General features: G+C 47.0%; 1 protein-coding gene across 4 annotated transcripts in view; it reads left to right on the top strand.

Moving 5' to 3' along the window:
• ELMOD3 (ELMO domain containing 3) overlaps nt 1-23,022 on the top strand; it is a 74,177-nt gene extending 51,155 nt beyond the window's left edge. For all 4 annotated transcript variants that reach the window (XM_084614967.1, XM_084614966.1, XM_084614964.1 and 1 more), the window contains exons 6-11: nt 183-306; nt 3,382-3,504; nt 12,678-12,808; nt 13,955-14,031; nt 17,363-17,490; nt 19,353-23,022. In XM_084614967.1, the coding sequence (XP_084471093.1) occupies nt 183-306; nt 3,382-3,504; nt 12,678-12,808; nt 13,955-14,031; nt 17,363-17,490; nt 19,353-19,585 (816 nt within the window). In that variant the 3' untranslated portion in view covers nt 19,586-23,022. The remainder of the gene's footprint in view (nt 1-182; nt 307-3,381; nt 3,505-12,677; nt 12,809-13,954; nt 14,032-17,362; nt 17,491-19,352) is intronic.
• Nucleotides 23,023-23,815: the final 793 nt, after the last annotated feature.

Raw genomic sequence — 23,815 nt, 5'->3', positions numbered from 1 at the left:
ACTGAAAACAGGGTCTTGTAATGGAAGGTGTTAGGCAACCTCAACTCTTGGTGTCACTATCCAATTAATTAACAAATTCCCTTGCGAAACAGGATTTTCTATCCTGTTCTCTCCCAGATGGTGCCAAGGGAGACGGCAACCCCTACCCCACCACCTCTCTTCATGTATCATCCTTTTCGCAGAAAAAGATCCAGCCGACAGTGCAAAGGCGAGGGCTGTCTGCCGTGGCTCACTTCTTCTTCGGCCCCCCACGGCTCCATCAGCAGCTGCAAGGCGAGCGGGATCTGGCCCTGGCGATAGCCCAGTGTGAGTATTCCCTTCTAAAGAGGAGGATGAGCTCTGCCCAGCCAGTGTAATCAGCCTCCCTCAAGGGATTGTTTTTGATTAGCTAACAATCATTGAAGTGTGACCCACCCCTCCCCTCAGCTGGTGTCCTGGAGCGCAGTGCCTTCCCCCCCACTCCTGCCTGCGTACCTTGGACTGAAGACTTTCAGGAGTCATCTTGTGCCCTCTCTCCCTGTTCCCTGCACATCTCACTAGCATCCTCCCTCTCCATCAGACCAGACATTCTGAGTCACTGGGTCACAAATTCTTTCTGCAAAAAGAGGCAGCGTTTGTATTGGGGTCTCTTTATTGAATAGTGTTTGAATATGACCCCTGGAAACACCTGCTTCCTGCTGGGACATGTCAGGTTTATCAGGTACCAAATCCCCACAAGGGTCTCCAAGATCATTGTTTGAATGAAGATTTGGGGTGGTCTCTGAAGGGGCTTAGCAGGTTTAGAAATCTCTTCAAAAAAGAATCAGGGAAGTCAGTTGTTGTGATCTTTATATGTCCAACTGGTATGTGCTAAGAGGAAGGATGGTCTAGTGGTTAGAATGCTAGCCTGGGACTTCCCTGCTCTGCCACAGACTTCTTGTGTGACCTCAGGTGAGTCACTTTGTCTCTCTCTGCTCAGTTCCCCATTGTACAACAGGGATAATAGTACTGCCCTACCTCACAGGGCTGTTGTGAGGATGGATCTATTAAAGAGTATAACAATTTCAGATACTACGGCTGTGAGGGCCAGATAAGTACCATAGATAGAGGGAAATAAACGATCCAAACTTTGATCAAGTTAAATGAACTGTTGTCACAGAAACATAAGCATTGTCTCACTGGGTCAAACCAGTCTTTTCTCTTCTCTTCTCTTCTCTTCTCTTCTCTTCTCTTCTCTTCTCTTCTCTTCTCTTCTCTTCTCTTCTCTTCTCTTCTCTTCTCTTCTCTTCTCTTCTCTTCTCTTCTCTTCAGGTTCTTGTACTGTGCTCCTCACTGTAATATCCGAGCAAGTTCCAGCAGTGCATTAAGCAACTTGACTGATCTGTCAAGTGGTATTTGTTCTCTCATCCTCTCCTGGGGGGAAGAAGTGTGTATAGTGAAGTGGCTTGTTTTGGTTGGGTTTTTTGTTTAAGTATACACATTGCTCTGTATTCATGTTAGAGGACAAAGCCAAAGAAATGCACCTCGTCCTGGGAGTGGAAGGTGGGGAGGATTGGGGTAGTCCCTAGTTTCTTGCAGAGTTCTGGGGCTGGCCTCTGAGAAAGTTCTGTTTCCTGCACAGAGGCTCTTTACCCTTACTGGGGAGTTCCATTGTGCAGTATGAAAAGGAGTACTTGTGGCACCTTAGAGACTAACCAATTTATTTGAGCATAAGCTTTCGTGAGCTACAGCTCACTTCATTGGATGCATACTGTGGAAAATACAGAAGATGTTCTTATACATACAAACCATGAAAAAATGGGTGTTTACCACTACAAAAGGTTTTCTCTCCTCCCACCCCACTCTCCTGCTGATAATAGCTTATCTAAAGTGATCACTCTCCTTACAATGTGTATGATAATCAAGGTGGGCCATTTCCAGCACAAATCCAGGGTTTAACAAGAACGTCTGGGGGCGGGGTGGGGGGAGGTAGGAAAAAACAAGGGGAAATAGGTTACCTTGCATAATGACTTAGCCACTCCCAGTCTCTATTCAAGCCTAAGTTAATTGTATCCAATTTACAAATGAATTCCAATTCAACAGTCTCTTGCTGGAGTCTGGTTTTGAAGTTTTTCTGTTGTAATATCGCAACTTTCATGTCTGTAATCGCGTGACCAAAGAGATTGAAGTGTTCTCCGACTGGTTTATGAATGTTATAATTCTTGACATCTGATTTGTGTTCATTTATTCTTTTACGTAGAGACTGTCCAGTTTGACCAATGTACATGGCAGAGGGGCATTGCTGGCACATGATGGCATATATCACATTGGTGGATGTGCAGGTGAACGAGCCTCTGATAGTGTGGCTGATGTGATTAGGCCCTATGATGGTGTCCCCTGAATAGATATGTGGGCACAGTTGGCAACGGGCTTTGTTGCAAGGATAGGTTCCTGGGTTAGTGGTTCTGTTGTGTGGTATGTGGTTGCTGGTGAGTATTCGCTTCAGGTTGGGGGGCTGTCTGTAAGCAAGGACTGGCCTGTCTCCCAAGATTTGTGAGTGTGTTGGGTCATCCTTCAGGATAGGTTGTAGATCCTTAATAATGCGTTGGAGGGGTTTTAGTTGGGGGCTGAAGGTGACGGCTAGTGGCGTTCTGTTATTTTCTTTGTTGGGCCTGTCCTGTAGTAGGTGGCTTCTGGGAACTCTTCTGGCTCTATCAATCTGTTTCTTGACTTCCACAGGTGGGTATTGTAGTTGTAAGAATGCTTGATAGAGATCTTGTAGGTGTTTGTCTCTGTCTGAGGGGTTGGAGCAAATGCGGTTGTATCGCAGAACTTGGCTGTATCTCTTTTTCAGTGTCCGCAAAAAGAAAAGGAGTACTTGTGGCACCTTAGAGACTAACCAATTTATTTGAGCATAAGCTTTCGTGAGCTACAGCTCACTTCATCGGATGCATACTGTGGAAAGTGTAGAAGATCTTTTTATACATGCTTTGCTCAAATAAATTGGTTAGTCTCTAAGGTGCCACAAGTACTCCTTTTCTTTTTGCGAATACAGACTAACATGGCTGTTACTCTGAAACCTGTCATTTTTCAGTGTCCAGCATCAGCTGTGTCATAGGAAGGTGCAAAGAACCCCTGCACCAGGCTGTTAACGTACCTACCGGGAAAGAATCTTTCTAATGCTGTGCAGTATGAGGATTGGCTTGTGCTCTGAAACTTGGAGGTTTCCATCCTTCTCAGAGCTCCTGGATTTTTTTTTCCTAACTGGATGTTCCTGGTATCCACATAAATGTCTAGTTCTTCCGTGAATCCATTTAACCTGCAGGGTTTGGGGTTTTGTTTTTTTGCCATGTCTCCACGTTGGTGCATTAGAAAAGAGGGATGTTCAATGTCACAGAGGGATGATCGGTGTTTTCCATACAGGTGGCTTTGATAATAATGAGAAAGTGCACATGAGGATCCTGCAGACCATCTACAAGAAACTAACAGGCTCCAGATTCGATTGTCCCCGCTACGGAGCCCACTGGGAAGAGCTGGGCTTTCAAGGTATGGTGAGGCAGTGAGGAGAGGGTGGGCTCTGTAGTGCAAAACTTTGAGGGTGGGGTCCCCTACTATCACTCCGGCCCTGTGGCTGAAGTGACCCAACACTGATTTAAAGGATTCTGGATTTGTTACCTCCATCTCCCTACAGCAGCTCTTCACTGGGTGGCTTTTTTTTTTTTTTTGCAGCTACTGATCTGGCATCTGTTGCTGTCTCAGCCAGCTGTCATTGGTGTGGCAGCTGGACAGTCAGATACCAGTTTCTGCTGCCACCACTGGCATAGCTACTAATTTCCCAATGACTGCTGGCCCAGTGAGATGCCACTGACGTAGCTGATTGACCATGTGTACCTGGTTGGCCACTGCTGCTTGTTGGTTAGTGATCTCTGAATAAAAAGCCCTTTCTGAGGGTTTGATTTAGTAGAGAGGCACTAGTTGCAACTCCATAGCTAAGGCTGCATTTCAGTTTGCATATAAAGCAGGGATTCAACCTCTGTTTTGTATATTAAAAAAATACAGCACTTATCTTCAGCTACAGAACAATTTTCTGAGACGTTACAAATAAATCCATTAATTAGAATTGCACTTGTATTAAAAACTGGATTCTTTAAGAAATTTAACATGTCAGTCTTTTCTTTGTCTGGAATGAGTTTAACAATGGAATAACACAGACTCTTAAACTCTCCACATAGTTAAAAGTTAATTAAACTCTTGTGCATAGCCTGCATTTGAAGAAATTAAGTTGTAATTAAGGAAAGTTGTTAATGATTGTTGTATCTAATTGCTATGATCATATGGAATATGGACAGACAAAAGGCTGGTCTATGCTACAAAGTTAGGTTGATGTAAGCCACCTTGCACTGACCTAGTTGTGCATGTGTCTACACTTAAATTTGGTTCCTACCGAGGTGAGCGCCCCATTGTAACATCACCTCCCTGAGCTATGTTTAGCCCTGGTCAATTAACCGAGGTTGATGCCGTGCAAGTGTAGACACGGCGTTACCTAACAGCCCTCTAGCAGCTGTCCAACAATTCTTGACCCTCACTGCTCTGGTCACAATTGTGAACTCCACTGCCAGGGGTCAGAGAGACCAGAGGGCCGGCTTTCCTAGCACCTTAATTGAATGCCTTTTCCTGATTGTCCAGTGTGATGACCACACCTAGCAGCTCTCCACTGTTGAGAGCAACTGCCCAGCCACCCATGCTGGCTATGCGCTCCAGACACACTCTGGCCTGGAATAGATATGGGATCTCCTTGGACTGTGGTGAGAAGAGGCTGTGCGGGCACAGCTATGGACCAGCTGAAGAAATGTGTAGATCTCGGAGCAGATTGCACGGGGATGCAGGAGAAGGGGTATGACAGGGATCAGCAGCTGTGCCACATGAAAGTGAAGGAACTGCGGCAGGCAAACCGGCAGGCCAGAGAGGCCAACAGTCAATCTAGTGATGAGCCACAGACCTGCTGCTTTTACAAAGAGCTGCATGCCATACTTGGTGGAGACCGTACCATCACCTCACAGAGCACTATAGGTACTGCTGAGGAGCCTGAGACACAGACCCCTGCCATGAACAGCAAAGAAGAGGAGGAGGATGGGAGACATGCAACCAGCAGGGTCCAGCTATGCCACAATCCAGGCCCTGTTTGAGACGCCCCCACAGTCCAGTCAGTCCTGGCACTTGCGCATGGGTGACCCAATGCTGGGGAAGGAACCTCGGGTAAGTGTGTAAATGTATTTCACGTTACAATGATGTACCGATAGTGCTCCCAACTTAGCAGGACACCGCTATCACCTTTTTGTTCATTTATTCTTGCCAGAAGAGGTAGCCGAACAACCAAGAGAGGTAGTTATTGGCTCTTCATTCCCCTGTGGAGTTAGGTGCAGGGTGCCATGCATAGCAGTTTGTTTCATGTACACAGGGGTGGTTGTTGAATCTTCCTGAGAGATCTTGATGAAATTTCCATGGCGGTATCTGTGGTCCTCTCCCAAAGATTTCTAGGATGGCAGCCTTTTTTCCTCTGCCGTAGGACACTTTCCCATGCCGATCGGCGATAACTTCAGCAGGCACCATTGCAGTAAACAGGCTAGCGGCATACGGGCTCAGGCAGCTCTGGGACGTCAGCAGCAGCTGTGTTTTCTGTGCCTTTGTTATCCTCAGGAGTGAGATGTCAGCTAAAATCACCACCGCCTGTGGAAAATGCTGCCAGTATTCAGCACCAGTGCCCTGTACTCCTAGTTTCATGCAACCGAGCAATTCCCTCCTAATTTCCCTCGCCCCTTGTGGGCCATAGTAACCACAGCTAGTGCTGTGAATGGCGCTGGGCACAAGCACTCCGAAGCAGAAGTGTCAATGTTTAAAACTTGGTCATGTTTAAAACTTTAGGGGAGCAAGGGAAAGGAGTTCTGAACCTTAACTTTTGCTTTCCGTTGTGACTATGCTAACAATGGTACCTCTGTATGCTTTATCTATAGACGCTGCCATGGCCTTGAGGGGTTCCCCCTCCACACCTGCAGAATGCTTGAAGTAAATGAGGAGAAAGAAGAGGACTCGGGATGATATGTTCAGTGAGATCCTGCAAGCCAGTGCTGCATCAGACTGTGAGCAGAGGGCCTGGAGGGTGAATGTTGCAGGCTGTAAGGAGAGGGAAAGAGTGGACAGGAGAGCGGTCCAGGAGTCCCAACAGTCAAAGGAGAGAGAGATGCACCAGGGCATAATGGGGCTTCTCTGGCAGCAAACACAGATGCTGCAGACATTTGTGGACCTACAGGTTCAACAATAATGGGCTCGCCTCCCTCTGCAGCCCTTAAAGAACTCCATTTTAGCACTTCCCTACATTCCCCCCCGCCCCAAACATTCCACCGGGCATCAGGTACCGCATCCCTACCCCTACTGCTTTACCAATGGACAGTAAGGACAACAACAACAGCTTCACATACACTGGCCTGTGAGAGCCACAGTTGCTGTATGTGTAGCCAAAATGGACAGGAATGTTCTTTCTCCTTGTTAAGTTCTGTTCTGTTAATTTATTAGGGTTTTAATGTACGTGCTTTTAAATTGCACAGATTTTTTTTTTTGCACTGGTTTTGTTACTCAATAAAATTATATTTTTTGGATAATAATTCATTTTTGTTAGTTCCCAACATGCGCTGCAGAATGCCTAGCAGTACTGAAAGCACCCACTTACTTTGTACAGTGTGACACAACTCATAGGATCAGTGACAAACACAGTGTAGTAATCATAAATGTACAGAAAGCACCGCAAAATTAATAGGTGCCTCAACAGTGTTCTAGTCATGGATGTACACCTAACAGGCCCCAAAACTTCAGGGCCAGGTAGAGCACAGTCCATCACAATGCATTATTGTGGCTTACTGGCAAAGGGTTCTTTCAAGGCTGCCTTCAGATGTATAGCTCCATGTTGAGCTCTTCTAATAGCCCTGGTGTCTGGCTGTTCAAATTCAGCAGACAGCAGCTCCACATCCACCTTTCTCCCTTTGCCTCACAGATAGTATGCAGGACACAGCAGGCAGCTATAACCCCTGGGATTTTTTTCTCACAGAGATCCAATCAGGTGAGTAAACAACGTCAGCGTCCCTTCAACTTACCAAAAGCCCATTCTGCATCAGCTGAGCTGACAGCTGAATCTTATCTTTGGTGCTGCCAAGGTGGCCAGTGTATGGCTTTATGAGCAAGGATAGGCTGGGTCCTCCAGGATCACTATGGGCATTTCAGCATCGCCAATGGTAATCCGCTGGTCATGAAAGAAAGTCCCTGCTTGCAGCTTTCTGAATAGTTCTGTGTTCTTAAAGATGCAAGAGTTATGCACCTTCCCTGACCAGCCAACATGGATGTCAGTGAAGTGTTTTAGTAATCAGCCAACGCTTGCATAACCATAGAAAAATAGCCCTTTCTGTTGATATACCCTGTGGCCAGGTGTGCTGGCTATTGCTGCACGACAGTTCAGGAACTCAGTTGCCACAAATCCATCCACGATGCCCTGCACGTTGCTGAGAGTCACAGTCCTGCATAGCAGGAGACAGTTCGTGACCCTGCATACGTGCATGACAACGGCCCCTCTGTGGATTTTCCAACTGCAGAATGATTTTCCCACTGACCTGTAGAAATCCAGCATTGCAAGTTTCCACAGTGTTATTGCCACTTGCTTCTCCACTGTCAGTGCAGGTCTCAGTTTGGTGTCGCTGTGCTGGAGGGCTGGTGTGAGAGTGGCGCACAGATCCAGGAATATGGCTTTTTGCAGCAAGAAGTTCTGCAGTCATTACTCATTCTATAAAAAAAACCTGCATTATGATGCGATCCCGCCAATCTGTGCGTGTTTTTTGAGCCCAGAAACGGCACTCCACTTTCTACAGCTGCTCAGTGAACGTCAATAACCACCTTGAATTGGCTTTCGTTATGTCCCACAGCTATCTGTTGTCCATGAAAGCATCATGTTCGCTGCTGATTCAGTTCTTCTTGCCTCTCTGCAAAAACCAGAGGATCGTGTACCCTGTGCATGCAACCCTCATGACAATAACGCAGAGCTGTACAGGCTCCATGCTTCTGTCAGAGATGGCGAACAGAGAGGAGCGCCACGTGGGTTCCTGGGAGTTTTAAAAAAGGCATGAAAATGGTGGGATATGGGTGACATTCTGGGATGGCGAAAGTTGCGTGCTGGGAAGCTGACCCTTTGTTCCTGGCCACCCCTGTGTGGCTTGTTTCTGCCCCACCGTGAATTACCAAAATCTCCCAAGACACAGTGCGCTGGAAGGTGGTGGTTTGCAAAGTGCGATACCTACCCATGGTGCACCTCACTCTGCATTGACATAAGCACTCCTGGTGAGTATGCACATCGCTGACACAAGGAGTCAAGTATACACGCGCACAAGTGGTATACTAACTGCAGCAGCTTTATGCCAGCATAATTTGAGTCGGCCAAAGTTTGTGGTGTAGATGTATCCTAAGGTAAACGACTTGGGCAACTGTTAAGTGACGTCGGCGCTAACTCACCAATCCTCACACTTCCTCTGTAGCTAATTTGCGTGTTGCGCTTCCATTAGTTGTACTTGCTGAGAGCAAATTAGTTCTCACTGCCTTGAATTCAGAGATTAACTCCCTGATATTGGTTTGAGTGGCCAGTTAATTTTCTCTAGTCTTGTTTGCTTTCCTGGTTTTGTAAGCCAGGACTTACTGGCAGACGTGGATTCCTTTTCATGCTACAAGCCTAAAACGCTCTTTGATGTTCCTTGTTTTAATTTTCAGGTTCTTTGGGAGGTATCCATCCTCTGGCCCCTGTGTGCTGCTTTTGGGGGTGGGGGTTGAAGTGTGTTTAAGGAGAGAATGGAGGCAGCTTATTCTGCTGTCCCTTCAGAACCATAGATGCCTGTTCAATTCTGTCAATACATTCGCCTACTATTCTGTGCTATAAAGCAACACCAGGGAAACTGCCGTGGGGTTTTTGTTTTCAGGAGAAGATGCCACGAATTCCTTTGCTGCCTTGTACTGTGTAGATGCTGCTGTTTGGCACAGGTTGTAGCAGATACTGCATGCCCTAAACGAGCTTGTGTCTTGTGCTCTTGCAATAAAAAATGCTTTTGTTTTTATACTTAAACTCCTTGCAGTCTTTGTCCTAGGTTACATAATAATACTAATAGCATGCTCTCATACAGCGTTTTTCATCCAGAGATCTTCAGGTGCTTTACAAAGAAGGTCATCTTTAGCCTCATTTTACAGATGGGGAAACTGAGGCAGAGAGCCGTGCAGTGACTTGCCCACGGTCACCCTGCAGGCCACTTGCAGAACTGGGACTAGAACCCAAGTCTCCTGAGTTTGTCCAGTTCTCTCTCCACTAGGCTGTACTGCTTCTGTTCTCTTGGACTAATTTCCATTACCTGAAAGTGGGTGAACTTGAATAGGACAGGATGGGACTAATCGGCATTGCATCTCTAGCATGGTGGTAGTGTGAGGAGGGTTGGCTGAATCAAAACAGGGGTAGGTAGTGGGTGACAGGCAGGGAAGACCATGACAGGTCCTTGCTGTGGCTGGAAAGGAGGATGGAAAGCAGTGGACAGGAGAGACGTAGAGCATTGATGATGAGAAACAGGGATTGATGCTTCTGCTTCTTCTGTAGTTATATCTGCCTATTTGCATATGCTAATCATAGTTCCCAGGAGAAAGTTTTCCTCAAACTTCTTGAAACCTTGTCCTCCCTTGATTTCCAGAACTTGGTCCTCTCCTGGTTCTCCTCCCTCTCTAATTGGTCTTTCAACATGTCCTTTGGAAGATTCTCCTCATCCCCTGTCCAACTTTTTATGGGGGTTCCACAATTCTCTGTTCTTGGTCCCCTCCTCTTCTCCCTCTACACCTTGTCTCTGGGTGATCTCATTCACAAGCATAGCTTCAGCTACCATCTCTATGCTGATGACCCTCAAATATACCTCTTCGCTCCAGATCTGCCTCCTGTCCACATGAAAACTCTGGCCTTCCTCTGACATCTCCTTGTGGATGTCCAGTCATTAGCTTAAGTTCAACATGACCAAAACAGAGTTTCTGATTTAACCGATGGGTCCTCCCCATTCCCTGCGTTTCCCTGTGGACAACCCTACCATTCTCGCTGCTTCTCAGACCTGTAACTTGGATGTCATCGTCAACTCGGCCGCTTCTCTAGATCTTCATCCTCAGGCTGTGTGAGTGGCCTGCCTTATCCACCCACACAGGTAAAACTCTCATTGTCTCACATCATCAACTACAACCTCCTCCTCTCTCTGGCCTTGCTATCTCCCATCTTTCCCCCTCTTCAAAACACTGCTGTAAAGATCGCTTTTGTGGCTTGTCACATTGACTGCATCGCTCCTCTCTGTGTCCCACCACTGGCTGCCCCTTCTCCTTCCGGTCAAACACAAACTACTTGTCTTCCCTTATACCTAACCAGCCACTGTCTTCTGTCTGGTATCAACGTGTTCATCACGCCTCTGCTTTGCTAATGATGCCAGCTTTCATAGCTCATCTGTGGCGTTTTCCAACAAGCACCTTGGGAGGCTCTCTCATGGTGCTCCCGTGCATGAGGGGCTCCTTATGCCTATTCAGAAAAGCCACTTCCATCAAATCCCTCCATCATGCTCTCCTCTGCCATGAAGCCTAAAAAAAACTTGACAGCTGGTGTGCTGAGACCACTGGTCATCTTTTAACTATTGTTTCCTTGTGCTCCCTTATCTGTCTATGTGTATCCACCTGTTGTCTCTCATCATGTACTTGGATTAGAAGCTCTGTGGGGCAGGGTCCTGCTCTTTGTATGTATGTTCCTGAACATCGGCAGCCATGTTGCACTTTTGTTGGTTGATGGAGTTACTTCGGCTTGACTGTCAGCAGCAGATCCTACCTTAATGTCGACGACATCTGAGAGTTGGACTACTATCAGTATTTTCCCCCTGTCTGTACGAGGCTTGGCTGCTTTCACTTGTCACAGTGACACACACGGGGGTCATTGGCACAGCAGCTCGAGGTGGAATTTCCTGCGGGGGTAGACGTGTGCATGCGAGCGTTTGATCTTGCTAACATGCTACAAATGGCAGCTTAGTGGCAGTGCGGGCAGTGGGATGGGCTAGCTGCTCACGTACATACCTAGGATCTCGTACAGGATTGCACTCGGGGGGCTAGGCTGTCTCGCTGCCTGCACCACCATGGCAGAACTGCTATATTTAGTGTAAGAGCTTGATCAGCACTAGTGTGCACATGTCTACCCAAGCTGGAAATTCACCTCCAGCGCCAGTCCCCTCTGTGTGATGTTTGGCCCGTGTTGGGTAGGCCAAGGTTATGAACAGCTTCTTCCCATGTCTGTTTTGAGCCTGCTGGGACATGACTATCTTCTTGGATGTTCACGACACTCTCTCCATGCAGTCTTCCGTAGAGAACAATTTTAGGCAGCTGGGACAGGGATCATCTGGACATCTAGCAAGATGGCCCAATCATTGGAGTTGGGACCTTTTGATGATTGTAGTCACTTTCAGTCTTCTACAGATGTAATTCTGTCATCATCTACCCATCTTCGCCATGCCTAGGATATGGCCCAAGCATGTCATCTCCAATGTTTGCAGCTTTTGCTCCAGACACTTTGTCAGTACCTACGTTTCACAACCATAAAGTAACATGCAACACTCATTGTACCCACATTAATCTGATTTTAGCTGTCGTGGACAGCTGAGTTAAGGTTCTAAGCATTTTATTTAGGCACGCAAACATTCTGCAGTTTACTAAAACAATCCTCTGAATTTGTAAACTCACGAGGTTTTGCTCGAAGAATTCAGTGGGGTCTTATGTAAAAATGATCTCCAATTATCCAGAGTCTTCCAGGCTAGATAGGATGGAGAAGAGCTGAATTCTATAATCTAAAAAATAAGCATTAAAAAAAAAAAGCTTTAGCACCCTGCCTACCAAACAACAAAATGCAATCACCTCATTAGTCATCATAAAAACACAAAGCAAACAAAGCACGAGCCCCTCTTTTTCTCCATTTGGTCTCCAAATGGCTCGCTACTTCCTGTTTTTAATGGCCCTAGGCACATCCCAGAATCCTTTGCTAGCTGGTGTGGCAACTCTTCTGAAGCATCAAGTGGCTAAAAAGCATTCTGGTGCGAGCTTGGGCCTGAGCCCACTGGAGAGGAAAGTTGGTCTGCAAATGGTGGATCGATAGAGGAGAGAGGTTGTGACCCCTCTACTGCCTGGCTTCATGGAGCAGTGCAGGGAGCCTGCCCTGGCGTCCAGTTAACTTCTGCTGGGTGTGAAAACTGGAGAGCAAGAGCAGCTGCGGGCAGGTCCAGGGAGATGAGGGAGACAATATATTCGGTGCCCAGTTGCAGCAAAATGGTGAATTCCATGGTGGAAATGCAGAATTCAGTGACAGGTTGGGGGGAAATGCCAATTCCATGAGATGAATGGGGCAGTTCACACCACTTAGAGCCGTTGTCACAGGCTGACTGCAAATTCAGGCTGGTATCACTGGCTCAGTTAATGCGTGGTAGATACTTTTGAGGTTTTCTCAGCAACTATAAGGACTGGCAATGGAGTTTGTCAGAATATACATCATGCTCCAAAGCAGGCACGTAATAAGACAGGGAGAGCAAATACTGAGTGATTCAGGACAGGAACATGCATGGCTTACCTGGCTGTATGTTTTTATATTAAAGGTATGGATCCTGGGACAGACCTGCGTGGGACTGGATTGCTCGGGTTAATGCAAATTCTATATTTTGTAATGGACTCTCAGACGTTACCCCTAGCTCGAGATGTTTTCAAGCTGTCCCAGCATGAATCACAGGCATGTCTTTCCCTCTTCAACTCTGACTCTGGATTGGTATTTATTTATTATTATTAAACTTCAGGGAAAGGTAACCATGGAATCCTGCTTTTCGATTGGCTGCTAGGAAAACTCTTTCACGTCCCAGATTCTCTGCTTCATCCAGTTTCTGATCAATAGTGCTGTCTTTCCACAGCCCTGAAAGACATTGGCTACTCTGCACCTTGAATAAATCTGACGATGTCAATTCCACAGCCTCCCTTTAGCCAAACTTTAGTCCCATTAGCCAAACAATTCTCACTTATAAAACGTTCCCCATGATACATGTTAATTTCCTTCACTTGTTTTACACCCATCATTGCTTATTTTGTTTTGGTGAGGGAGAAGATGTTTTAATCAAAGACAGGCCCAAATTGTATCCCAGAACCAAACCCCAGCTCTGTTTGGTCATAGGCTCTTCAGTCAAGCAGACAAAGCTATAACCTGATCCAATGGCTGGAAGTTGAAACTAGACAAATTCAGACTGGAAATAAGGCGCTAATTTTTAACAGGGAGGGTAACTAACCATTGGAACAATTTACCAAGGGCCGTGATGGATTCTCCATCAGTGCAATTTTTAAATCAGGATTGAAGGTTTTCCTAAAAGATCTGCTCTAGGAATTATTTTGGGGGAATTCAATGGCCTGTGTTATACAGGAGGTCGGACTAGAAGACCACAATGGTCCCTTCTGGCCTAGGAATCTATTAATCCAGATCCAGACTTTATATCTTCATAATGGGAATGGGTGGAACGAAACCCTCAGATTAAAATGTGCGTTCAATAACTGGAGCCAAACTCCGGGTCAGGGCTGATTGGGTTTGGCCCAATGGAAAGATAGGTTTGAGCTGCCAACTCTGACCCGAGTCTGTATCTGTATTTATTGATATCACCAGAGTGCCTAGGAACCCCAGTCATGGATCAGGGCCCCACTGTAGTAGATGCTGTACAAACCAAACCAAAAGACGGCCGCTGCCCCAAAGAATTTACAATATCCAGGGTTTAGATCTGGGCCCATCTCTAACTATAACAGACCTAAGGAAGGGCATTGTCCAGGTGCTGGAGGGAAGAGGGGCCTTATCCAGGAGAACAGGGGCGGAATCACTGATTTCATTCTGTTTCTTTTCCAGAATTTCCCTTTCTGTGTCATGTCTATAAATATCACTCGCATTGTGATCCAGGCCCTGAGGGAAGAGCATCTTTCTCGGTGAGTTCACAGCCCATTGTGGCCCTAGAGCCTGTGTGTAGACCCCAGGCTGCATTACGAAAGGCTCATCTACACTTCATGTACCACCATGCCAGGAGACCCAATTACCTCTTGGTTTTGAGGTGCTGCTTTGTAGCGCAGGCCAGCCTGAAATGTGAGCACATGCAGAGAGGAAAGAGTTGTACCCCAGTAAAGCAGGCAGGGACTTTCTACTTAGCTTTGCATCTGGAAGTAAAGGCATTGTTTATCCAAGGGTATTGCGTATGCTGAAGGATTGCTTCTGTCTCTGGCTCAGACAGGTTGCATGCGTCAGGCTGTATATGTATTTAGCACTCTTATACATAAATGAGTGTGTGTTCCAGTGTCTGATGTGGCTTGATACTGAGGAGAATTGGAGCACTGCAGGACTGGGGTTATATCCAGGCACTGGTATAGTTAGTTATTTAGGTTAGTCAAGTGCAGAGAGGCCTACAGAGAACTTCAGTGGGACTTAATTTGGGCATCATGATGGCAGATGATTTGCGACGTTGACAGATGCAAAGAAATATTTGACCCTGGAGGTAGGGATAAAATCAGAAAGGCAAAGCCACAGAATGAGTTACAACTAGCAAGGGATATAGGAGTCAAGAAGAAGAGGTTTTATAAGTACTTTAGGAGCAAGAGAAAGATGAAGGAACATGTAGGTCCACTACTTAGCAGGGAAGGAGAGCTAATAATGGACAACACCAGGAAGGCTGAGCTGTTCAATGCCTATATTGCTTCAGTTTTCACTGAAAAGGTTAATTGTTGACCAGATACTTAACACAATTAATATTAACCACATGGGGGAAGGAACACGCCACAACAGGGAAAGAATGGATTAAAGAATATTTAGATAAATTAGATGTGTTCTAGTCAGCTGGGCCCATTGAAATTCACCCTGGGGTATTCACCCTGGAAACTAGCTAAAGAAATTCACCCTGGGAACTAGCTAAAGCAATCTCAGAACCATTAGCAATTATCTTGGAGAACATTTGGAGAATGGGTGAGGTCCCAAAGGACTGGAGAAGAACAAACATAGTACCTATCTTTAAAAAGGGGAACACAGAGACCTTACAGACCTGTCAGCCTAACTTCTCTGGAACAAATAATTAAACAATCAGTTATGCACCTTGAGGATTATAGGGTTATAAGGGATAGCCAGCATGGATTTGTCAAGAACAAATAATGCCAAACCAACCTGATTTCCTTCTTTGAGAGAGTTACAGGCCTAGTGGATGGGGGGAAGCAATAGATGTGATATATCTTGATTTTAGTAGGCTTTTCACACAGTCCTACATGACACTCTCATAAACAAACTAGGGAAGTGTGATCTAAATGAAATTACTATACGGTGGGGGCAAAACTGATTGAAAAACTGTCCTCAGAGTAGTTATCAAGGGTTCACAATCAAACTGGGAGGACGTGTGTACTGAAGACCTGTATAGTTCAGTCCTGGGTCTGATATTATTCAACATTTTCATTAAAGACTTAGATAATGGAGTAGAGAAATGCTTTTAAAATTTGCAGATGCCATCAAGCCGGGAGGGGTTGCATGTACTTTGAAGGACAGGAGTAGAGAACAGAATGACCTTAACAAATTGGGGAATTGGTCTGAAATCAACAAGATGAAATTCAATAAAGACAAGTGGAAAGTACTGCACTTACAGAGGAAAAAATCAAGTGTACAGCTACAAAATGGGGAATAATTGGCTAGGTGGTGAGTACTGCGGAAAAGGATCTGGGGATTATAATGGATCGCAAATTGAGTATGAGCCAAGACTGTGATCAAGTTGTGAAAAAGGCTAATATGCTCCTGGAGTGTATCAACAGGAGGTAATTGTCTACTCAGCTCTGGAGAAACCGCAGCTGGAGTATTGGGTCCAATTCTGGGTGCCACACTTTCAGAAAGATGTGGACAAATTGGAGAGAGCCCAGAAGAGGGCAACAGGAATGGTAAAAGGGTTAGTAAATCTGACTTGTGAGGAAAGGTTTAAAAACCTGTGCCTGTTTAATCTTGAGAAAAGAAGACTGAGTGGGACATGAGAGAGACAAGGTAGGTCAGGTAACGTCTCTTATCGGACCAACTCCTGTTGGTGAGAGAGACACATTCCTGAGCTTAACCGCTCTTCTTCAGGCCTGGGAAAATATACTCAGAGTATCACAGCTAACTACAATGGAACAGATGGTTTGGCATAAGTACTTAACGCACATTTCAAGGGATGCTTCAAGGTGAAATGGTCCCCGCTCTGACAGTACCGCACGGGGACGTGAGAACAGACTTCAGATATATGAAGGGCTGTTATAAAGAGCGCTGTGATGAATTGTTCTCCATGTCCACTGAAGGTGGGGCAAAAAGCAACGGACTTAATCTGCAGCAAGGGAGCGTTAGGTTAGAAGTTAGGAAAACACTTTCTAACTCTGAGGGCAGTTAATGTTGGAATAGGGCATCAAGGGAGGCTGTAGAATCCCCGTCGTTGGAGGTTTTTAAGAACAGGTTAGACAAACGCCGGTCAGGGATGGTCTAGATGCATTTCCTCTTGCCTTAGTGTTGGGGGATAGGCTGGATGACCTCTCACGGTCACTTCCAGCTCTACATTGCCATGATTCAGACACTTCGCAATGTTCTAAATGCAGTGGAAAGGAACCTGGGTATCATTGCAGGCGGGCCAACAGAGAGCTGTGGTCCACATATAGCCGTGGTGCTCAGAGTTACAGTCGTTAATGTCAGCAAAAAGAGTATTGGAAGAGAGAAAAAACCTCATGCTTCAGGACTTAAGCCAATCTCTGTTAGAGATCAGGGTGAGACCTAATATGGGGGCACGTCATCCCCCGTCTGCTATTGCAGGCTTCTTACCCCTTCCTCCGAGGCATCCATGGTGCTGCCATTGTCCATGTTGGGAAACTGGGCTAGATGGGCTTTGGGTCTGATTCAGTGTGGGGGTCCCTGTGATGCTGAAAATTAAGCTTAAAAAAAAAAAAATCAGTGGCAGCATCCAAGCATGGGAAACTTCTGCTGGAAAGGTTAAAGTTTGTCAAAGGTATAAACGGTTCTAAAGGGGGGTTCTAACAGACAGTGTTAGGCTGATTTAATAATAGCCATTGCAACTACTGTACCACTTATCATTCAAGAGGGAACTTGTTTCCTTCATTAACTCCCTGTGTTCGCAGGACCATGCAGGAACGAATCTCTGGCTGGCGTAAATCTCTCTTTCAGGTGGATCTCTAGGGCGGTGTTTCTGTAGCTCTTGCCTCTGGATTTGCTGGGAAGGCAGAGGGTAGAGATAAGCATTCCCATCCTTGTCTCTTTCAGAGAGTGTAACCGCAGACAGCAGGTCATTGCAGTGCTGAACGATTTGTATGTGGCCACCTCTCTGCGCCTCTACGTCATCTGGAAAACACAACAGAAAACAATTTCTGACTCTGGCTTTGTTCTAAAAGGTGCGTTTCCCTGCATCTTTTCTAAGCAAGGGACAATAACTTGAAGGTATGCAGGACAAACACTGCTTGTTTCATACACCATTTGTGAGAGACTGGCCTGCCGACACCCAAGCTAGGCATAGAGGAGGGAGTCTTCATTAACTCTTGGTTCAGAGTCATTGGGCTTTAAAAGATCCTGTACCCAAGGTAACTGGGATTTTAATAGCCACATGGGATTGTCTGTAGCCCCACCTAATCACCTCTGATCATGTGTTGTAATTACAGTGGCTGCTCTTTAGGGATAGGGCTTTTTAAGAATACGTTTTGGAAAACGTAGTGTTTATTATGGAGGGGGGTGGGTGATGCTAAGACTTCACTACACCTTGCTTTAGGCTGCGCCTCTGCTCAGACAGAGAAGGCTCTCTGCGTGTTACATGATTGCAAAATACAGAGGTTGGCCGCTAGCTACAAGGGAAAAGTTAAGGGGGTGATGTAACCTGGCCGACGTAGTGGAAGGTGTATGTGAGTAGAGAAGTAGAAGTTATATATTTTAGGTGTGGTGTTAACTCATTTCCTTGCTTGTGTGGTTTTCTGCCAAGTATGTTTGTGTGGGTGTTCATGTGGGTGTGAAATTTCAATGTTTCACCCTTAATTGTAAGCCAAGTTGGCAGTGAGGCCTATGATTAAGGTTGCTTAACACTTTCCATAAGACCCTGTTTTCATTTGGTTAAGACTTTACCAAGCTTGAATTATTTGGGCTGAAATTTTCCAAAGCAGGTTTCTGCCTTGAGCTGAATTTTTTTTTTAAATAGTTCAACCATTTCTTAGGTGAATATTTGTGAGGCTTTCAGATATTACAGCGATGAGCACCCAAAAAAACCCAGGAGGAAATTAGCCATCGTGTGCTCCCTGTAGGGTTGGAGTGGTGTGCATCAAATTAGACCTGCGGCATTCACTAAATCGGATAAAAAGAAATCTTGAATAGCCACCCATTCACTGAGTGAGGCCAGGGTCCTGTGGAAGAAATAGGATGTAATCATGTAATTAAGGACTGTATCATAATGTCTACAACACAAGCGGGCTGAATTAAGGTGTCGTGGGGCAACCTTAATTCAACCATTTCTTAACTTTTCTGTGCTTGACTTTACAACCTGATTAACAATTTTTTAATGTATTTTTAATGTAATTATATATGTTGTAGCACTGGGCCTTAGCTACAGCAATCAACCCTATTTTCTTTCTGTAAAAACCAAATCAGAGGCACAGCAGGGTAATTTATCTCTGAGCGCAAAAAATAAAAAGAGGGTAAAATCTGCCTGGTGAGCAGCAAGATGGTTGTGTTTAGTAGGGCTGAAAAAGCATCTTCAAAAAGTGAAGCTTGGGTCACCACAAATGCATCCGATGAAGTGAGCTGTAGCTCACGAAAGCTTACGCTCAATTAAATTGGTTAGTCTCTAAGGTGCCACAAGTACTCCTTTTCTTTTCACAAATAGTTTGGGGTTTCTCCCCCATCCCCACCCATGTGGTCTATGCTCTTCCCTGGAGACCTGGGGCTTTCCCATCTGTTATGATCCATTGGGTGTATTTCAGTTGGTTTCAGGGTGAGACCCCAAGCTTGGACAATGAGGAAATGATTTTTCCAAAGATGTTTTATAGCTACAAGTTCCAGCCCTTCATAGCCATTGTGGTTACATGCTCTGTCCTGAGAGAGAAGCACATGCCTAAGGAGACACTGGACCAAACTCTAGGGGTAAAGCTTAAAAATATACCAGAATAGTGTTACTCCAGAAAACACGTGGGGCTCAGGCTGCCCCATCTCCATCCCAGTGTCGTGTCTTTTTATGTTGATACTAGATTTTTTTTCCTCCCCTCCGTTTTCCCAGACCTGGAGGCATTTGCCAAAAAGAAACCGAAGCAGCTTCTGAGATATTTGGAGATCTACATGAGTGGGAGAGCTGTGTCAGTAATAGATGGTGGTTTTCAACACCCTTCTCCCTCTTCCGGTGTACGCAGTCCCAGCCTCAACTCTGCCGTCGGCAACAGCAGCAAAGAGATAAACTTCACAGGAGTGTGCGACCCGCAGGTCGAGATGGAAGGAGAGGCCCGGCTGATCTGAAACCAAGGCAACTCCGCCGGCTGGGAAGATTCTTGTAAGACACCGATAGACACTCCCGTTGGCAGATCTCATTAGTGGCTGCTAGTCCCCTGCCCATCTGTTCACAGTCACTTGTGAAGGGCTGGGAGGTCTGAGATGGTTCTAGAGTAAGTGCAGTATCCAAGCCGCTAGGCCAGATGTCGTGGGACACGCCCGGGGGAAGTTGGTGGAGTTTGCGATGGAGACCTAGACGCCCTACTTCATTGTAGATGCTTCAGTTCTCAAGAGTGAGTTTGTGAGAGGCTTTAAGGAGCCCAAGCTGTTGTTGCTGAACCGTGAGGGAGGTGAGCAATTGAAGCAAACTGCAGGCCTGAATTCCCTTCAGCTAGGATTCTCCTAGGGGGAGTTAGCAAGTGGGTAGGAGATGCGAAGCTGGCGAGGTGTGTGTTTTATTCCAGCCATCGGGCTAGATGGGCCCAGAGTCTCCGTTGACGGCACCCACTGAGAATGTGGCCCACGGTTTGTAGGGGATCATCAGCGTTAAGCACTAGATGTGCTGGAATTGGGGTTGGTCGGTCTGTCTGGCTATCATAGGCCATTGCTGTACCATCCGAGCACCTCACGCTATTTAATGTATTTGTGCTCACGCCCCTCCCCTTCAGGCTGGGCAGTGCTGTTGTCCCTATCTTACAGATGGGACCTGAGGCCCAGAGAAACTTGTGACGTGCCCAGGGTCACACAGGAAGTGTGTGGCAGAGCAGGGGATGGAACCCAGTCTCCGGAGTCCAAGGGTATTGTCCCAATCAGTGCACAGTAAGGTCCAGCTGTATGTGCCGGTGAGACGTTCTCCCTTGTAGTGTCATGTGGTAGCTGAACAGTTCAAGCCCCCTGCGGTTTGGGCTTCCCTACTCCAAGTTAATGCTGTTCGTACCGTCCCTGCTTCTCCTTCTGTGCATCTGCTCAGGAGTCTTCATCCAGAGTCTCAGTAAAGAATGATGAGCTTTACTGAAACTCGGAATGGGCAAGATCTGTCTGGATTAGGGCCTGAGAGAGCAATAGTGAGACGCAGACCCCTGGCTTCCAGCATTGCCACCGGCTATCAGTTCAGACACTCCTGACTCTTGAGCAAAGTACAGGAGAGACATGGTCATTCAGGTACATGGCATCCACCTGGATAGCTGCGGGTGGGCGCTCCAGCCTATGGGGGTACATCTGCACTGTGTTGTACACCCGGGTCTGTGGGAGCCAGGCTTTTGTACTCTTTTTCTAAGCCCATGCCTGAGCTTCCACACTGCGTTGTAAACCTGGGTTTACAGTTGCTGGACCTGAGTCTCGCACCCGTGCTAATGCATCCATAGTGCATGACGCAGACCGTCTGCAGCTTGACCTGCGTCCACGCTTCACAATGACAGGGATTGGATCCGAATCACAGTCGGACATGGGCTCTGACCCACCTCCCTTAGTAGGGTCCGAGGACCCGGGGCCTGAGTGCCTGCTGACCTGAGTCAGACTGATCTGTGTGTGAACAGAAAGGGGGGTTGGGCTCAAACCAGAGTCAAAGTTTGGGCTTAGCGTGCCTGAGGTATACACCGCAATAAAACATCTACACCTGACCCGTGTCAGCCGACTCGGGCTGCAGGTTTATAAAATTGCTGTGTAGACATTTGCAATCAGGTCCAGCCCAAGCCTGAACGTCTACACTGCAAGCGTATAGCTCTGCAGCCTGAGTCCCGCAAGCCCAAGCCAGCGGATGTGAGCCAGCCGCGGGTGTGTTATTGCTGTGTAGACATACCTTGAGAGAGTAAGGCAGGGAGGAGCTGGGGCAGGGAGAGCAGTCCCCATAGGCAGCTCCGGGGGGGATACATGGACGTAACACTAGAGTTATGATTACAAGAGAATTCCCTGTATTGTTTGGGCTCAGAAATTTCTGAAGTTCTTTGCACCCCTGGCTGGGTCTCAGCTCAAAGGCGAATATTTGCTGGAAAGTTTCAGGGAATTCCTGTTCAGACATTTTTGAATGATTGACAGAGAACAGATTTGTCAGCTTTACGCTTGTCCCCGCCCAAAAATGCTTGCTCCACAGAAACGCCAGAGTTGCCAACTCTCGTGATTTTATCACGAGTCTTGTGCTATTTGGTGTACTGATCAGCACGAGTTCAAAGGGAGTTAGGTGCCCAGGTGCTTTTGAAAATCCCACTAGCTTCCTATCTTCATCTCTAGGCACCTGAATGCCTTTTAAAAATCAGGCCCTTGGAGACTTGCCCAGTGTTTCAGGGGAGTCCAGGGTTTTGATGTGATCACAGCCTACAAGTACCTACGTGGGGAGAAGATTTCTGAGAGTAGAAGTCTCTCTAATCTCGTAGAGAAAAGCATGGGAAGATCCGGTGTCGGGGAGGTGCGGTTCCAATTGGAAATAAAATGCAATTTCGTAACAGTGGATTAAGAACAGTGGAGGCAGTTAAATGGATAATAATTAACCAGGGGAACAGCTTCCCAGGGGCCATGATACCCTAGGGTCATATGTCTTCCTAAAAGTTTTGGGGTGCAATTCTGGGCGGTGGAGGCACAGCCCAGGGGTGGGGTGAGGGGAGGGAGATAGCTCAGTGTCAGGTCTGCAGCCCTGCAGTTCTGGGCTGCTCCAGTGGCCAAAGTGGTCTCTGCATAAGTCACATCCACCGGCAGTAGCTCGCATTTGCAGCCCAAGATCCTGTCGTGCAGAGACCTGCCTTCCTGTCCTCCCCAGCCCTGTTCCCAACAGGCTAGGGAAGGGAGGGCAGCAGCTTATGGTAGTGCTGCACTGGGGGAAGTTCTTCCATGGTGTGTTACACTGTTGGAGCAGCAGGTAGGGCCCAAACCTGTTGTAGGCTGCAGTTCAACCCCCATTGGCACAGCAGGGAAGAATAGTCCCCTCTGCTGCAGGTGTGGCCAGGTGAGGGTCTCTGGCCAGTGTTCTGTAAGAGGTCCACTGATGAGAGGGCTTCCAGCAAGCCTGAACTCTATGAAAAGGCCAGTTAGAATGAGCAGCTTACTGTAACAGATGCATTTTGCAGCAGAGGCAGGGGGATACAGTGGTCCAGTCTTCGTGATCCTGAAGGGTGCAGGGCATGTTCCTTAGGGGATGCATCTCCTGAGTGGCAGAGGAAGTAGTTTGCTTTCATAGTTGCCTTGTGCTTCATGGAAATCCAGTGTGTTCCTACTCTGCTGAGGCCCCATCCCTAGATGGGCCCTTTCCCACTGCCTTTCCAGCTGAATCTTTGTGCCTCTTTAGCATAGCACATAGGCCTGTTGTCTCATATCTTTGGCTTGGAAATGTCTCTGTCTCGGCACTGCGGTGCATGCAGATAAGCTCCATAAATACAGGCCTCAGTGGTGTGCCACGCCACATGCCACTACCCTGGGGCCGTGTACACTAATTGTAACCGGATAGGCACTTCACAATAAACCGTTGGCGTACTGTTTCCTGGTCTCCGTGCTTACTGATGACAGGCTTGGCGTTCGTTTACACGCCTGCTTCACTCACACAGCCTGAAAAGGGAATGGCCTTCCACCGCCAACAAGTACTGAGTCAGCAGGAAAACAAAAGGGGCCCCTAGAGGTGCGAGTCTGTGGGCCTCTGTGAGCTCTCCCTCCTGTAGGCAGTAATGGCCACGGCAGTTAATGGGGATGAGATCTGGGAATGATGGCCAGCTTGGCACCCGTGGGCCCTGAGACGGTTTATTTTCATTCCCTTTGGGCTAGAATCCTGAACTGGAATTCCATGCTATGCCTCGCAGGGGTGCAGCTCAGAAAGGCACCACCTGGGGGAATGGCTTTAAGCCACCTTTGCCCACCCATATGATTCTGGAATGCCCTGGGTGTGGTGTGGCCCCTGGCATAAAGCAGAGTAGCCAGGATCCGCACACACACAAACCCAATCAATGAGGCCGATGTAGACCATGCACCTTCCCCCTCAGCCTAGCCAGGTGTTATATGTTAGGTGTATCACGGTAGTGCAACTTCACCCATCGCCCGCAAACAGCGCTTCTGATAAGAGAGGAAGAATGGCAAACAGCCCCAGGGACTCAGTCGCTCTGCTGAGTTTTTGTTTCCTCCCTATCATTAACATTCGGGCAGAGGGTTTGAAAAGCACGAGGCGCTGGCCCCAGTGACGAATTAGCCCCAGGCTGAGCATTTCCCATCAGCTGAAAAGTATCAATGTCCCATACTTTTAAAAAGGAATTTCAATAATTAATAAAAGGTACCAGGGCTGAG

This window comes from Lepidochelys olivacea, assembly GCF_965140295.1.
Source record: "Lepidochelys olivacea isolate rLepOli2 genome assembly, chromosome: 26".
NCBI lineage: Eukaryota > Metazoa > Chordata > Testudines > Cheloniidae > Lepidochelys > Lepidochelys olivacea.
The sequence above is the reverse complement of the archived record's forward strand: the minus strand, read 5'-3'. Positions and strand labels throughout refer to the sequence as shown.